The sequence below is a fragment of the Gossypium hirsutum genome, chromosome A04 (assembly GCF_007990345.1).
Source record: "Gossypium hirsutum isolate 1008001.06 chromosome A04, Gossypium_hirsutum_v2.1, whole genome shotgun sequence".
Classification (NCBI taxonomy): Eukaryota; Viridiplantae; Streptophyta; class Magnoliopsida; order Malvales; family Malvaceae; genus Gossypium; species Gossypium hirsutum.
The window spans coordinates 1136210-1154599 of NC_053427.1; the positions used below are offsets into that span (position 1 = coordinate 1136210).

Genomic DNA, 18390 nt, shown 5'->3' on the forward strand with positions numbered 1-18390 from the left:
AAACAATAACTTTGTATCCACTAGTATGATACTTCTGACACCCTGAAACCCAACCTAAGAGTTTAGACCGAATTTGAAACGCTACATTATTCACCGAAGTGATTGTGGGAAATTTTTTTACAAAACCAATCGATTTTACACAATAACGGTAATTCTTAATAGTCACAAACTGGGCATAAGCCCATTTCCAGAATAAGAATCAGTTTTCAGTTGGGGCCTTAGTCCCCCTCAGTAACTATCCAATTGGACAATAGCAATCTTATCTACAGAATCCTTTTAGGCACGGTGCCTTACAGCCAATAAGTCAATCACATCTAAATACAGTATCACGTTCAGTCAATCATGTCATTCGCACATCTTTATCGAGCCGTACAGTCACATTTTGTCACACAGATACAATCAGATGCATATGAGTGGAAATGAGTTATAAAATAACCCACCCATCTAGCCAACACACCACCTCTGTCCCCCATCGCACCTCAATAGAGCTGTAAGCTCTTCCAACCAATCACTCCAAGTGGTGATATAATCAACCCATCCATCCAACCCTACACTCCGTATGATGTCATCCCGGGTTGCCCGGCAACGATGGACATCAACATTGTCCTCGACCCTCAAGGAATTGGGACTGCCCATGACCCTCTGGGTATTAGGGGCTATCAGTAAGCTGTACAATGCCATACAGAAGATCGCGGTACAGACATGCAGTATGAACTGCCAGATCAGATATATTACGTGGCAAAGCTAACGTATAAGCTGTACTGTGCAATGCGGTAAACCGCGGTACAGACGTGTAGTATAAACTGCCAGATCAGACATGCGGTACAGTGCAAGGCGGTAATCCGCTGTGCCATTATTAGTAATGTCCACGACCCTCAGGGTATTGGGACCGCCCATAACCCTCTGAGTAATAGGGGCTATCAGTAATAACCAGTAGAACAGCTGCCAGATCAGATCAGACTCCCTTCTCTTCACAATCTCGCCCAAAATAGTTTATGCATATGTATGTATGTGTGCAGTTAGATGTACACAACCAGAATACCAGTCTCACATAATTAATCCGAAGCAGACATTCACATCCAACCAATCAGACAGAACCAGTTGCACACACACAGTCACCCAGTTTGTATCGCCCCAATTTTCGGGAATTCTGTAAATGTTGGCATAGGTTTAATTATGTTAGTGGGCCTCTAGAAGGCCCAAGCTTAAGATAGAACCCGACAATTTTAGTTAATTTTTTCCATAAGAAAACGGGGGTGAAATTATGAAATAGAACCTATGTGAAAATGTTTGAAAATGCTGTAGGCTAAATTGAAGTGGCCAAATAAATAGGAGTGCAAAATAGGAGGATTTGCATGACAAACCTCCCATTTTACATGAAGTGGCCAGCCATCATGTTGTTGTAGACAATATGAGCACTTAATATCCATAATTCATGGTACAAATTGATAATGGGTTAGGTAAATGTTCCATGATAATGGATTAGGTAAATATTCCATGATAATGGGTTAGGTAAATGTTCCATGATAATGGTTTAGGTAAATGTTCCATGACGGGCATTTCATGTCTTTTGTATTAAAGAATTAAATGGATGAAATATGAAATTTTATTAAAAGAAAAAGGGGTGAAAAGAACAAAGTTTTGTCCATCTTTGTTCATCATAGCCTAAAGTTAGAGAAGAGAAAGGAGAGGAGAAAGCTCTTGAATGTTCGGTCACTTGGGGAAGAAAATTGAAGGTAAGTTCATGGTAGTTTGCTTCTATCTTGATATTCATGAGTTCTTCTTGATTCTACCTTAACTCTTGAAGCATATTTTGGTTTTTGGTTGTGTTGTGATCATTTGGTCATGAATTAAAATGAAGGAAATGGTTGTTGTTTCATGTTCTTTTGATGAAAAATGGAAGATATGTGAAGTTGAGCCAAACAAATGAGCATGCATGTGCTTAGATGCTAAGGGGGAAAATCGGCTAATATGTTGTGCTTTAAAATGATGAAATGGAGATTATACTTAAATAAAATCATAGATATGTGATGATTGATTGGTGATATACATGTTTAAAAAAAACATGCATGCAAGTTATGTGTGAAAGAGTGATTTGGTAATAAATCTGCTTGGGACAGCAGCAGTAATGTGAATTTGGAAAATCACCATAAATTGTGGGAGGTGAGTTAGAAGCTGAGTAAATTATTTAATTAAAGCTTAATGAGTCTATTTTCAAATGAAATAAATGAGAACATATTTTGAATTCTGTACAATGAGAAATTTGATTCGTAATGAAGAGTGGTCAGATTAGTCAAACAGTGAAACATGGGAAACTTTAAGAAAAATCTGGTATTGGTTGGCGAAACCAAAAATTCTGAAAATTTTATGGATAGAAGATATATGAGTCTATTTTCAAGTAAAATTAACGGCACTTGATTTGGAGTTTCGTAGCTCCAGTTATAAATGATTTAGTGACTGTTGTTCAGGAAGACAGCTTGCAGTGAGATTATGATTATGTGGTAAACATTGACAAAAATTTGTTAATGAGTTGCTTATTGATTTCTTATAAGCTTACTATGATCTGTAGGTGTGGTTGGCCAAATATTGTAAGGGGTTAATACGTAGTTTGTATTTGAATAGTTAGATTAACGTGTTAGTAATCCAATTGTAGGCGGTTCGTGTGTGGATCTCGTCAGCATATCGTCGCAAACAGGTGTGTAACTAACACCCTCTTTCTTAGTCTGGATTGGCAAAAGTCAAAAAGCCGAAATGCCGAAAACCGGTATTTTGTAGATTTGCGAGTGTGCGAATGCTCGTGAGGTAAATCGATTAATGTTTTTGGTAAGCTGCAAAATTTGGACTGCAAAGTGCATGATTTCTGTGCCCTTGATATTTTTGGGCTTAATGGGCCAAAATTGGAATGATGGGCCAACGGGCCCAATTCGGTAAGAACCCTCGGTACGTGATTCTGTTAGTACGTGGAAAGTAGGAATATGCATGAAAAACCCTAAAATAGATAAATTACTAAAATACCTTTAAAAGTGAAAAATTTATAGTTTTACCCCTATTAGATAAATTACCGAAATACCCCTAGGGTTAAATTGACCTAAATGCATGTTTGCTTGTTGTTATTTACTGCATGCCATGTTGTTATTATCTGATGCATGGGATTGGGATATTGAGGGAGGAAGTACTGAAAGTGGCTTGTCCACGTACTGGAGGCTTTGCCTCAATTTACTGTTAACTGAGCAGCAAGGCTGCAACTATGGAGTGTTGGGCTGGGTGGGTTGAGCTATTCCCCACATGGAGTGTAGGGCTGGTACGGGTGGAGTGTAGTGGTTGGTGGGTTGAGTAGTCTCCCCAAATGGGCTTGCATATGTTATTGATGTTGCATGTATTTTGAAATGGGCCTATGGGCCATACTGTTAACTGAATAAGGGGCTAAGGCCTAGTTTATTGTAATCTGAAAAGGGCTCTGGTCCAGTACCACTGTTACCTGAACGGGCTTAGGCCCAATAGGCTTGAGCTGACTTGGGCTTTGAATGGGTTTTCCTTACACACTTAGTTTCCCCAAACTCACCCCTTTTATTTTCATCCACGCAGGAAATCCCCAACCATAGTGGGCGTGAAGCTGTGAGGGAATTCGGAGTGGCCACCCGTTCTGAAAGTTTGGTTTTCTTCTGGTGAACTGGACATCCTATTATTTACGTTGAGGTTTGGGTTTTTAAATGTAATAAGGCCGCTTAATTATTTTTGATGGTTTTAATTTGTATTACTAAGATAGGTATTACTTATTTTAACTGTTGAAATTGGATAGCTTTAGGGCGCGTTTTCAAAAAAAAAACAACAATTGATTTCAAAATAACACGACAACAAGCAAAGCTTCCGCAATGAAAGTATTTTCCAAAATTAATCACTTTTCCTAAAAATGACTTAATCAAATCGGTTTCCTAGAAATATACATGACGTTAAGGTGTGGCAATGGCGGTGTGCATGTCTAGGATTGGATCCAAAGGGAGCTTGGTACTTAAGTAGTCCGATAGACTCACCTCCTCTTTTCTGGTTTCCTACCTGGTGCACAGCTTCCATTCACTTTAACCTATAATGAAATTATCTTTTAAAACACTAAGTAGGTTTTTCTGGATCAACAATATAAAATGTTTTTAACGCTTCGATGTGGCATGTCGGATCCGGCCATAACGTCTGGGCTGGGTTTGGGGCGCTACACAGTTAATCTGGTTTAGAATCAAACACGTCACATACCTAGTCACAAATTACATATTATTCAAACTCATATCAGAGTCGTAAATGCCTTCACTAGAGCTTAAACAAGGGTTAGATCATACAGAGCAGCAATTACAAGTAACTTTGACCTAAAAATAATTTTTAGCGAGATAGGGACACACGACTGTATGCTCCAGCCGTGTGGGACACTCCAGGCCGTGTGGGGGTCTAAACGCCCATGTATAGGGTAGCACACGGCCGTGTGATGGGGGCACACACCCGTGTGAAGTAGAGACATGGCCGTGTGAGCTGGCCGTGTAACTCACTATTCCATTTCACTTATATTAGGTACAGGGCAGACACGACCGTGTAAAGGTGTCGCATGCCCGTGTGGCCATCAGTCACAGCCGTGTGTCCCGTAACACACACCCTTGTGGAAGCCCTAATTTCCCAAATCAATCACACAGCCGTGTGCGCAGGCCGTGTAACATCCAAAATTGGCCGGAACCTTTAGTTCCCAAATCCACACGGCCGTCAGAGAGGTGTATTTATTTTATTAGGACTTTTTTCATTTTATATTCCCTTTTTTTTGTGCTTATAATTTCTTTTAGGGAAATAAATACTGTCACACCCCAAAATTGGGTTAGTAGAAATTGGGTTAGTGAATCAAGAGTTGTAACGCCTAAAATTTTTTAATTTATGGTTTTAATTATGTCAAGAAATTTGATTTGGTTCAATTGTTAAGTGTTGGTTGTGTGCTAGAGGTCTTGTGTTTGATTCCCTTGTAATTGCTTCTACTGTTCCTTCCTCTTCATTCCTCTCTTGCCACCACTTCTTCTGTTTTCTTCCTTTTGGTTTGTGGTTTGCCATATTTCTGCTTTGTCAGCCTTTAGGTCGTCTCTTGGCAAGTGTTAGTTATTATTCTGTTATAGTAACGTAGTTTTCTTCTTCAGTTCACATAAAGTTAAGTGGACTTTTAATTGGTTTTAATGCTAAGTTTAAACATTCATGTATTGATAAGGGAATATCGTAAGACGCACAATGATCCTCTAGCGAGTTAAGTGTTGCTAAAGGTTGTTGTTCTTCTCCAAGGGTAAGTGTTTGAATGTTCAAACTACAGGTTGGTTTCATTTAGTTTAGAGGAATCGATTATTTAGGTCGTATTAGTATGTGTATTAGTTAATTGGTTCAATTTGGATTTTGTGTGTAGATTCCAAAATTGTTGCTATTGAGACAACATATTAGAAGTGTTCAGTGTGTCTTTCTAACCCAAAAACACTAAAAACAATCACGAAAAGTTTGGAATTTCATTAAAATTTTGAGGCTGGTAGACTACGTCACACGGTCGTGTAGTTGATCGTGTGGTAGACTATGTACATCACACGGTCGTATGGTAGGCCTTGTGGCAGACCGCGTAGGTCACACGACTATGTGTTAAGCCTTGTGGCAGACCATGTAGGTCACACAGCCGTGTGGTAAGCCCTGTGGGAAATAGTATAGGTCACACGGCGTGTGGTAGGCCATGTGGTAGATCGTGTGGCCACACAGCCTGGTCAAGTAAGGTGTGTGGGCCACACAGGTGTGTGGGCCCATTTTGGGCAATTTGTTGGCCCCGGTTGGCAATTTGTTGGCCCCGTTTGGGCTAAAAGTGAGATTTTTGAAATCAAGTAGGTAGATATTTAGTAATCTAGTAAGATTGCAAAATACGTAATCTAAACGTTTGCATGTTAGTTAAGCATAACTTTGATTAGTAAAACTCTATGTAGGCTATGTGACATAATCTATTTTAATGAAACTTGTGTAAGCATCTCATAAATCTATTGCACGCATGTCATAAATCCATTTCACTATGATCATATGTAGCATGAGATGTTGGTATGTTTTTGTGCATTGGGGTGGGATATGATATGTGATGGAGGAAGTGTGCTCTAGCAGTTTTACTGCAATTCTAGCGGTATACCCGTTATACCTATTCTAGCAGCATGCATAGCTACAAATTTTCTATGTAGGCTATGTCAAGAAATTTGATTTGATTTTGTGGTTAAGTGCCTTGGTTGTGTGCTTGAGGTCTTGTATTTGATTCTCTTCTCTTGAGTGTTGTTAATTTTTGTTCCTTCAATTGGCTATTCAGATGTAGTAAGAATGAACTTGTTGGTTCAATCGTAAGGCTTCAACTTATCTGCCCAAAACAATAGCAAGTGGGTAAAATTCAAATTTTTAATGATCATATAAGTGAATAACAAATTGGATATTAAGGGGATTTGGTTAGAATATTATTTTATTTGTTTTTTTAAATAAGGGAAATATCCCTAAAAATACTCCCCATTTTTGCCATCCAATGTTTCCCACTTTCTCCACATTCTTTTTTCTTTCTTTTTTTTCTGTAAACCGTCACAATCTTCCCTCTTTCTTTTGTTTTCTGTGAACTTTGGGCTGATAAGAAAAATTGTTTCTACTATTCCTTCCTCTTCATTCCTCTCTTGCCATCACTTCCTCTGTTTTCTTCCTTTCATTTTGTGGTTTGCCATTTTTTTTCTCACCATTGCTGCTCTTTGAAACTCCTCTGTCGCCCTTCTTTTCTTTCCTTTTTTTTTTTTGCTTCCAGTTTTGCACTTCTTTTGTTATAGATATAATTGGGTAGTGTAAGTGCAATTTTTCTTAATCAAATCTATGTCATTTTTCTTCTCTTCTATTTTCTGTAATGGTTGATTAATGCTTGTGTCATGGTCGAATCTCTCATGTTCCTTTCTTTTATGTGTGTTTGTTGATTGAAGTTCAGATCCAAATCATTCGGATCAGCAATAGTACCATAAATTGTTCGCAATATCTTAAGCTAAAATAGAGTAAGTATTGAACTTCAGACTCCATATCTATAAAGCTGATCGCTCTCTATTTTGGCCCAACCCTATAGGGGTGTCAAAGACCGATTCTAAATCATGATTGTGTGTTTTGTGTTTAGATCTAATTGATTGTAGTCTAAATTGAAGTCGTAGAAGTTGCGGGTTTACGTCAGTGTACTGGATTTGCAAAAATCAAGTGTGGGTCCTAACTATTGTTTGTTTGATGTGGTGTTTATTGTAAGTTGTTTGATTGTTTGCCAATTGGCCAAATGTTAAAGGGCTTTAAAATGAGGTAACAGATTTTGTAATTACTTTACATATAGGCTGAATGTGTTTTTGAGAAATTGGTTGGCTAAATGCATGCCGTTTTGTGACTAGTGTCGTTAAGTATGCTATATGTCATTGATATTGACTACATGTACATATGTCCACTGAAATGTATATTGAGTGCATGTACGCATGCCATTAAATGTTACTATTTTCATTGGATGTATCAAAAGCATGTTGCCGATACTGTTTATTGGATGTATGCAAGCATACCACTGTCACTGTTTCACTGAATGCATGTAAAGAATGCCATCATACTGAAATTGTTTGATAAAGCATGATGTGCTACATTGTTAGATGTCATATTGCATTACATGGATTTTAGGATTTGATGGGTGACGGAGGAGTTCCATGAGTACTGACAGTTTATCCACATTATTGTTTAGCACTATATTTGCGCCCTGGAGTATTGTTGAAGTACCGGCAATTTATCTCAACTTACTCGTAGCTTGTCTGCAAACTACTGGTAGTTTAACTGCATACTGTTACTGATGGTTTATCCACATCGAGCTTTAGCTCTTACTGTTTTACATTCGAACATGCCCATGCATATATACTCTTTACTGAACTGCCATGATCTAATATAGACATTGTTATTGTTGACTATGTGCTCTATTGTGATTGTTTGAATATATGCAAGACTACTGTTTATTCTATTAAGACTCACTTAACCTAAACAAGAAGTAATTTTAAACTAAAGTTTCTTATTAAAACTCCTAAATAACTAAAAATACTTAAAATTTATTCAAAATTTGGAATCAATAAATAATAAAACTAAATAAATACAATATTGGGCTCATGTATAATAAAAATTAAGCTTAAAATTCGAACCCAATATGATTTAAACTCGAATAAAAAGTCCAAAACTCGTATTTTCCATAATATCCTCGTCCAAATACTTTGTTCGTGCAATCTTCACTAAAATAATCATAACTTGAGTTCCTGAACTCAAAATCGACTGATTCAAAATGTGTTTCGAAGATAAGAGATAGTTCTTGAACCGCTATTCAAAATCTAAGCCCATAAATGCCTAGATCACATCCAAAAATTCATTGCAAGTTGACTAATCTTTTTAGCTTGAAAATTGACAATTTGGTTGAATTGACTTCAATAAATTTCACTTATTTCGTGCATGTATCATTTCTCCCTTTCCTCGAAAAGATTTATCCTCACATATTGTCTTTGATCAAATCGTGGTTTGATTTGTTTAGCATTTGACCTTATTATTGGGCCTTGAGGTAGTGTAAGCCCATCACATCCATGGGCCTGAAATTAGGCCTTGAGACTCGCATCAAATCCACTTAGTGTAAAAAAAGTAAAACCTAAAGATTGTTTTACATACTTTCATAACTATTTATATGATTAATATTTTAATGATCTAACTGTTGAATTTATCTATATAATTTTACTTATCATACATGTAAATTTTAGATTCAATATGATATCTCTATCACCTCCATCTGATATCTATATAATTTTTTTCACATGAGCATGCGATCTCTATATGCATGAAAATTTTATAAGTTTCCCTAATTTTTCAAATGTTATCGGTTTAGTCCTGAACCTCTTTAAAACATGTTTTAAGGTCTCGTAGAGCCTTATAAGGGAGAATGTGATTATGTTTGATTGACGTTTATGTGATAATGGATTTATGTGTGAGAAATGTATGGTTTGTGTTGTGATTCAATCGGTAATACCTCGTAACCCTAATCTAGAGACGGAGACATGTTAGGGGTGTTACAGAACCGGGGACGAAGAGGTGTTTGGCTGGATGGGTGGGATTGTTTTCTGACATGTGACATATCATTTGAATCTGTGTACATATTGTTTGTCTAATTGTTGGAGGTTCTAGTACTGTTGGGTATTAGCAATATTACTCTATTTTTGTGGTTAAGTATTTTATGTGCTTGAAATTTAGTAAGTGCGGTCTATATAATCTGAGGTATGATTCATGTGTATATATCTGACCGTATATAGATTGGATCTTTAATTCCTTTTTTTTCTTCGGTTAGACTTGTAACACCCCAAACCTTGCCTAGACATTATGACCGAATCTAGCGATGTCACATGGAATGGGATTCGAAAATGAGTTTGTTCAAGTTAAAATAGTTCCAGTTAATTAGCTCTTATCTTAATTCGAAGTAAAACGAGTGTTCTTTGTTATGTCTAAAAGCGTATCTTTTTATCAGAAGCTTTGAAAACGTTTATTTTTGGAAAACCATTTATTTTTAGCAAAAATTGAGTTTTTACCGTCTAGTCAGACTAAAACCGTAAAGCAGTTAAAAATCCAAAATTCAAAACCAAACAATCCAAAGTCCCAAAATTACACAACAAAAAACCAAAATAATGCAAATTCAAACTCAATCAGAGCAGTATGAAACAGTGGCGGTCACTATCGTGTCCTCCACTGCATCGGTTCATCTAAGACTGGGGATTACCTGCACAGATTAACAGAAGAAAAAGGGTGAGTTTTTGCAAACTCAGTGTGTAATCCCCACAGAAAACATGCATACAGATATACATCAGAATACAATCCAATACAATCTGAGCCTGAGTATTCAGCTTGGGCCTTAGCCCAATCAGATACAGTTTCAGATATAATTTAGGGCCTTGGCCCATCTCAAATACAGTATGCAGTAACAGAAATCAAAATCCTACCCACCAGCCTCTACACACCATCTTCGTCCATCCCTACACACCATGTGGGGTTTAAAAACACCCACCATCCCTAGACACCATGCTGTATCGAAATGCAGCACATAATCAGAATATTACAGCTGAGCTGCCAGATAACAGGCTTAAGAGCCTTTCTGAACACTTCCTCCAAATATCATCAACCCACCCCGATGCAATACAACATGCAACAAATGTCATGCAATTATGCAATTAACAGTCCATACATTCAAATCAATACTCATGCTCAGTAAAAAAATCAGACAGACAGATTACACGTATAAGGGTCTAAGTAATGCTTACCGACCCTACAGTAGGTCCACAGTTGACTTGGGTAACTCATGCAACCTTAGAGAACTTTTCGAAAAAATGAGCTCACACACCCATGTGACCTGCCCGTTTGGACCCACATGCCCGTGTGGCCCACACGGCCCAAATTGGCCTTGGCCATGTGGATCACACGGCTCGGCCCAGAATCCCACATGCTCATGTGGACCACTCGTGTGTCACACACGGCCTACTTGGCCCTCACACGGCTGCGTCTAGTACATACGGCCTGGCCTCGTCGATCACACACCCGTGTTATGGCACACGACCTACCACACAGCCTACCATATGGCCGTGTGGCATCTACAGAATGGTTTTCAACTTTCACCGAAGCCTCGTTTTCTGTATTTTCGGGTACACATCTGGTTTCAATTAAAGCTAAAACAACTCTCGTGCACTCCAAAACCTAAAAATCGACATTCCAACACCCAATTTCAGTAATATTAACTGAACTCAATCGATATAATAACGAGATATTCAACCCCAAGCCTTCGAACTCTTACCTTCGATCGAAAACACCCCCTTAAAATGTCAATGGGCGATCTCTAACCTATCGATTAACTTCTAAACTACAAGTAAAACCCATATTAAACACTTAGCCAGAGTAACATTAAAGTTTACTAAAACGAAAACTTACCAAGCGCGCACAATCCAACCTTGTACCGAAAAGAATACGAAATAAAAGAAGAAACCAAAGGGGAGGAAAAAATTCAAGGAGATTTCGGCAAGGGAAGGGAGCAGGTTTTCGAAAAAGTGAAGGAAGGAAAAAGGATTTTTTTGGCAGAGAGGAGACACAAAGAAACTGACGTCAAATTCTTTCCCTCTGGATGGGAACAACAGTTTTGCTAGATTCTGCTAACTCCCCACTAATCCACATCCTAACCACCCACTACTCAAAGTCTTATCAAAACTCAAACTCTTACCTGACGATCGCGAAAAAATAATGCCCAAGCAGGGATTCGAACATAGAACCTCCATCACACCCACACTCAACTTAACCACCAGACCAGTAGGCCTATTCCAGTATGTTTTTACAATCAATCAAATAAAAACCTACTGAAAAGAGATAGAGCTTTAATCATAAAGATACCAAAATCTGCCCAAGTCAAGGCTTGAACTTGGGACCTCTCACACACACCCAAAACACTTAACCACTGATACACAATTGTCACATTCTCACAAAATCAGAAATATGAATTTTGGAGCATTACAAGACTCACACTGAGCTCGTGTAGCTCACCCCTTAGTTTTTTCCCTTTTCAGGTACGCTCGTTTTTCTATAGCTGGACATAGCATGCGGAGGTCTCGGAAGCATCACTTTTTTTTTAAACAGGCTATTAAGGTGTTTTCTATAAATTTGAATTCTTAATAAACGGTTTTGGACTGTAAGTTCTGTTTTAAACACTGTGGTATAAATTTTGGGTTTTACACACATAAACGTTATTTGGATAGAATTTTTAGCAATAACAAGAATTTGATAACTGAGAATTTTTACGCAACTAAAATTTTCCTACGATCACTTCGGTGATCAATGAAACCTCCAAGATTCGGTCCAAACTCCTAGGCTGGGTTTTGGGGTGTTACAACTTCAATAAATTTCACTCATTTCGTGCATATATCATTTCCCCCTTTCCTTGAAAAGATTCATCCTCACATATTGTCTTTGATCAAATCTTAGTTTGATTTGTTTGGCATTTGACCTCATTATTGGACCTTGAGGTAGTGTAAGCCCATCACATTTGAGACTCACATCAAATCCACTTAGTGTAAAAACGTAAAACCTAAAGATTGTTTTACATAGTTTCATAACTATTTATATGATTAATATTTTAATGATCCAACTGTTGAATTTATATATATAATTTTACTTATCATGCATGTAAATTTTAGATTCAATCTAATATCTCTATCATCTCCATCTAAAATACTCTATATATTATATATTTAACAGTTGAATTTTTTACATAAAATAAATGGTTAAAAATTTTAAAGTTAGATCAAATTTGACTTACATAATCTACATAAATAAACCATGAAATATAATAGTTAAAGCATTAAAATATTAATTATATAAATAATTACAAAAGTGTGTAAAACTAGCTGTATTTTTACTATATATATATATAAATAAATTAACTCACCATGTTTCCTTTTTTTCAAATTGGGGATTGTAATTTTTATGGGGATAATTATAGATAATCTGATCATGTGTACACTTAATGGTCTTGAATCATGATATTACTAATTTATGACACAATGAATCAGATTCATTGTAGAATGATATTAAGAATACCTTAATCCTACTTTAAAAAATTCCTAAGCATGCATAAAATATCCTAAACATGGAAGCATTATGTGCATTTAACTTGTTTATATTATTATTCATGATACTTGGAACCCTTTTTCATGATTGCAAAGATGTAGGAAAAGTTGGATCTTTGATTAGATCAGCCATCACTTAAGATCAATACGTCAAAGCCAACCTTAAAAAATTTAATCCTCTACTTATATGTTGAGAAATTTTGGTTAAAATATGATACAAGTTCCTATACTCTTCCAACAGTTGGAACTTAGTCCCTCTATTCATCTACTTTTCACATTTAAAAATTCAGGGCGAATTGTTAATACTATTAAAATTCTTTCGTTAAATTTGATGGTGTGATATTTTAAAATAAAAAAATACTCACTTAATAGCCACGTAACAAAAAAATGACATTGTAATAAACTTGAATTTAATAGAACATTTTTAACAACGTCAACAATTAGACTTAGATTTTTAAAATTTGAAAAACCAAAGGGACTAAATTCCAAATAATTTTTAAACTATTTGACTTTCTAATTTGAATTCCAATATTGCTTCAATCACGTCCTTTATAACTCTTAAAAAATATTCGTTTCACATTGTTAACAACTAATCACTACAATAATAGTTGACTTTTGTAAACATATTTAATTAAGTAATGTGTTTAACTCAAGATTGAGTTAACACTACAAAAGATTTTTTTTTTTTGAATATGTTAGCTCTTGGCGTTGAACCCATAAATTGTGGATCATCTACTAACTTAATTCTTAAACTTTCATTAAATTATATTTTATATATATAATATATTATGTATGAGTTTAAACCTTAGATGTCATGACCTTGTATAAAGAGCTACCAATGGCTACTTTAATTTTCAAGTGATCAGCTACTGGAAAAGCTTAATTATCTAGAAGCTGCATTCTTTTCGGTGCTCGAGAATATGAAGGTATAGTATAGTACATAGCAATTTATGTTCTTTGTTGATGGAGATGATTACATGTGAAGAAATTTTCGAAGTGATGTCTATCTAATAGTCGGTTGATTTTTTGGTAGAAATTATTTCTCCTGTTGAGAGAGTTAATATACTTTCTGAAAAATTAAATTTATAGAGTCGAAAGTGCTTCAATTAGTGAACCTGCAAGACTCGAATATAAGGTAGTTACGTGTGAGTAAAACCACCAGGCTTATAACACTCTTACTTACAGCCATAGTATCACTTGGACTACATGGCTGAAGTGAAACCACTCTAAATTGTCACATCACCAAGAGGTTATACCCCCGCCACCACTATGAGACAAGGATGTGAACCAATCCTAGACAACTCGTAGAAAAACCCTCTCGCCTCATTAGAAAGGAAGAGAGGACACTTTTTCTCTCTATCCATCTCCCTAACCACCCTTCTTCAATTCCTCTTAGGGTGAACAGTCTTTTTGCTCCGCCAACTCCTCTCCAATTCCTCTATATCAACATTTTTATATACATTAAACTTTCTTCAAATGAAAAATAACATTTTAGGGTCTTCAAAATTGTGATGTTTAAGTTGTGTTTCAAATGTGCAGCAAAAGATAATTCTTAAAGTGTCAATGCATTGCAGCAAATGCCGAAAAAAAGCTTTAAAAGTAGCTGCTGTTGCATATGGTATGTTTTAACAATGAATCTATTGACTCAACCAAATAAAAACATAATTAATGAAACCATTGATTTGTTTTTCTAAGTTCATGTAATGGATTGGCAGGGGTGACATCGGTGGCATTACATGGACCAGAAAAGGACAAGCTAATGATATTAGGTGAAGGGATGGATGCAGCATGTTTGACCGAGGCATTAAGGAAGAAGCTTTGTCATGCAAGCATTGAAATAGTTGAAGAAGTGAAAGATACACCCAAAACAGAAGATAAACCCAAAAAAGAAGATCCACCAAAGCCCAAGTCTCCTCAAATTATAATCTGTCAACCACAGCCGTTTGAATATTATAGAGTGGTTCCTGATCCTACTCCAGCTCCTTGTACTATTATGTGAAACTAAAAGCACACTACTATCAGCAATAAGGTCATGTTGATTAGCAATGTAACTCCAATTATAGGCCTGGTTTTTTTCCCTTATTCTTAGCTCTGTTTTATGTTACCAATGGGTTTGTCTCTATGTATTGTGTGGGTTTGAGTAAATTCAATTTTTTTCAAAAAAAATTATATGTCTATACTCATATATGTTATGTGTTTAGTATAATGTTGAAGAGATGAAATTCCTCTATATGTATACAATATTTCCAGACTATAAGGAAGTGCAAGTGCATGTGCATGTGCATGTGAATCATTGATGATTCATTCAATCTTTAGTTTTTTTTGTTTAATTTCATTAGTTTAATTCAGCGCACAGCAAGTGGAAATTGGAGATAAGAATATATATATATATTAATTTTTCTATTATTAAATACATTAATTTTATTTTTATATTATTAAAAATTTTAAATAAATTTAAATTACAACAGAGTAAATATTTATGGCTTAAAAAATAACATTTACGGTTAATCAAAATAAATATTTTAAAAGCTTTTTATAATTCTATAAATGAAATTTTATTTAAAGTTAGATTGTGAAAAAAGAATTTCAATATCAATTTTTATTTTCTTTTTGGTAAAAAAAAGGACAGTTTAAAGTGAAAAACTCAAAAAATTACACTAGTGACTCAAAACAATAACATAATTCGTCTCAATTAAACTTCTAACTGATTGCGGAGTTCTTCAAACCAATGAATTGATGTGGAATTAGTCACCATACTCTTGACCATATGATCAGCTATATTTTGCAACCTCGGAATATGATGAACAAAGACCTTCCAATTTCGACTAAATAAATTATAGATAATACGCATTTCAGTCAAATGACTATCTACAGCTCCGCAAACTAAAATCAATTCAACTAAGAGAGCACTATTACATTCTACTTCCAACTATCGATAACCTTTCCTCCATGATATGGATATTTCTATATCAATTTTTTAACAATAAATATTAACATTATTTCTATTTTATTTTATTTTATTTTATTAATAATATAAAATTTAAATTAATATATTTAATAATAAAATTATTAATGTATCCAATCCAACTCAACAAAAACTTTCACCGTTAAGAAAGTCAAAAGTAATATAATAGTAAGGGGGGTATAATGGACACGTATGCATTGTCCAGCTCACCACCACGCTCCAAGTTTTATATTTCAAATTTAGTACTTTTATTTTCAATATTTTAATTTCTTTTTATCTTTTCAATTTTCAAATTCCGATTTAATTAATAAATTTTTTTAATTTATTGCTATAATATTTTATAATAAAAATATTCAGTTGGTAATTTTGTAACCAAAACAAAGAAATAATAAATCTGAATTTAATAAAAAAATTTAAAAGTATTAAATTAAAAACAAGACTAAATTTCAACATAAAAAATACAAAAACTTGAAGTATATTTTGATAAATTTTAAAATATATAAAGAGAAATTATTTCATACACTGTCATTTGAAGTTTTTAGACTCTACAAACACAGTCAAGGGGTTGACAAGTGTCCTATAATAGTATAATAAAATATTTTAAAAAATAAATATTTTAAAAAAAGAGACACTTGTCAAAAAAATTAGTGAGAAGATACATGTTAATTTTTTAATATTGTTTGTAGAATAAAAAAATATATTGTCAATGTACCAAATAATCACCCATATATGAATAGTAAATAAAAAAAACTCATTAATGTTGCCGATTGAGTCTTAACTCGATTACATGGACATTGTTGTCAATACAAGAAGACGTGAGGTCAAGTGTGTTTGAATCGCATTATCTCCCTATCTATGGATTGGGGAGGGACTATTGATAATTCTAAGCATTGTGTCAAGAAAAGCAGTTTGTGAAGGTTGATTTGAGTGAAATTGTTTAAATTAAAAAATTAAACATGTTAAATTAAAATATTATTATAGTATAACTAATCTCATGTTAGAATACATATATTTGAAATCATATATATTTAAATAATAATAATAATATACTTTAGTATGGTAAACTTGAATCATTAATTAATTTATTTAGGTCGCACAAAGTTATTGTTTTAGAAAATTTTTTAAAATTTTAACTTTATTTATATATTCTTTAGAATTATTTTTTAAAAAAATATATAATTATTTAAAATATAAATTTTGGAATTTTTATAAATATTTTGAATTTTTGAAAAATATTTGGAATTTTTTCTATTTTTTGTTCAATTTGTTCATTTTCAAAATTGACAAGGACCAAAGGGGTATGTACACCAATCTATTATTCAAATTAGTCGAGTTATTTGAATTATAAAATTCAACTCAACTCGAAATCGAAACTCGAATTACTTATTTAAGTGGACTCAAATAACTTGAATAATTCAATTTGATTAACTCGAAATTTAATTTTTTTTTAATTTTTTTGAATCGAATCGAGTTTTGCTCACCCTAACTCTCCCTATATTTATATTTACCGATTAATCGAATCCAGAAATTTACTTATAAAATATATGTATGGTTAAGGAAGTCAACTTATTATAATAGTATTATGGGAAGGTAAAATATACATGTTCCAGCACCATAGTCAACTTATTATGATAGTATTATGGGAAGGTAATATATGCATGTTCCAGCACCATTCTTTTTAATTATTCCTTTATATCTAAAATATTATGGGTAATTATTTGGTGTCTAAATAGTGGAGATTTTTAATTTTATAAGTGGGTTGAGATTTTATTATATATTTTATTTTTTTAAAATACATGATCAAACCTTAATTTTATTTGTGGAATTAAAAATTTTCACTATTATTATATTAAATAATTATCTATTATTTAATTATGTAATGTCACTTATTAATAAGCTAATTTTCGTATCCATGCATGCGATAGACAAATTAATTGTATGTATTAATTAAATTATGTTTACTTATTTTTAAAAATTTTTAAAAGAAATTCTTGTATCATTTAATAACATGATTCAAAATTAAAAGATAAATATATTAAGGTAAATTTGTAATCTTACCCATTTTTTTAATAATTAAATCTTATTAATTTTTTTTTCTTTGAGATTTTTTTAATTATATTTTAGTTGAAATTTATAATTATGAAAATTATTCTTTAGGGTCTGTTGGACATTACGAAATAATTGAATGAAAGTGTAATTATTAGGGTAATAATTGCATTCTCTTATAGTTACAAAAAATTGTAATTCTATAGACGTATTTGACTGACAAAGTGTAATTACATCATAATTTTCTATATCATATTTAATAGTACAGATTGTAATTACATAGTTACATGATTTATATTTTTAAAAAATACTATTTACTATAGAAAATTATTATTGTAATAAAAAATTTAAACAGGTAAAAAAAATTAAAATCAAATGATCATATGTATTATTTTAGTATTAAAAACTAAGTAATACGATGCTAATAAAAATAATAAGAAAAATAAATATCATATGTGATTTTATCTAATTATTCTAGTATTTTAGATTTATTGGGTTATTCCCTCTTTAAAATTTAACATATACTCTTTATCATCATCTATTTGTCCTTGATCGAATTCATCATCATCCGAATCTATGTCATTAAGATGATTAAGATTCCCTTCTTATATGTGTTCTTCAAAATATGGCTCATCACAGTTCCATGTATGAATAAAGTTATGAAGTATACATCATACTAGTATG

The 18390-nt window shown here is 33.6% G+C and overlaps 1 protein-coding gene across 1 annotated transcript; it reads left to right on the forward strand.

The window, feature by feature from the left end:
* Positions 1–13538: 13538 nt before the first annotated feature.
* Positions 13539–15010, forward strand: LOC107932752 (heavy metal-associated isoprenylated plant protein 47). The gene is made up of 3 exons (XM_016864840.2): positions 13539–13621; positions 14235–14313; positions 14411–15010. The coding sequence occupies exons 1-3, from the start codon at positions 13616–13618 to the stop codon at positions 14692–14694; spliced, it is 369 nt and encodes a 122-aa protein (XP_016720329.1). The 5' UTR covers positions 13539–13615; the 3' UTR covers positions 14695–15010.
* Positions 15011–18390: the final 3380 nt, after the last annotated feature.

Bases quoted from the DNA above. Each gene is read 5' to 3' on its own strand.
- LOC107932752 (XM_016864840.2), top strand. The intron at 14,314-14,410 runs GTATGTTTTAAC...ATGGATTGGCAG, and splicing joins AGTAGCTGCTGTTGCATATG to GGGTGACATCGGTGGCATTA.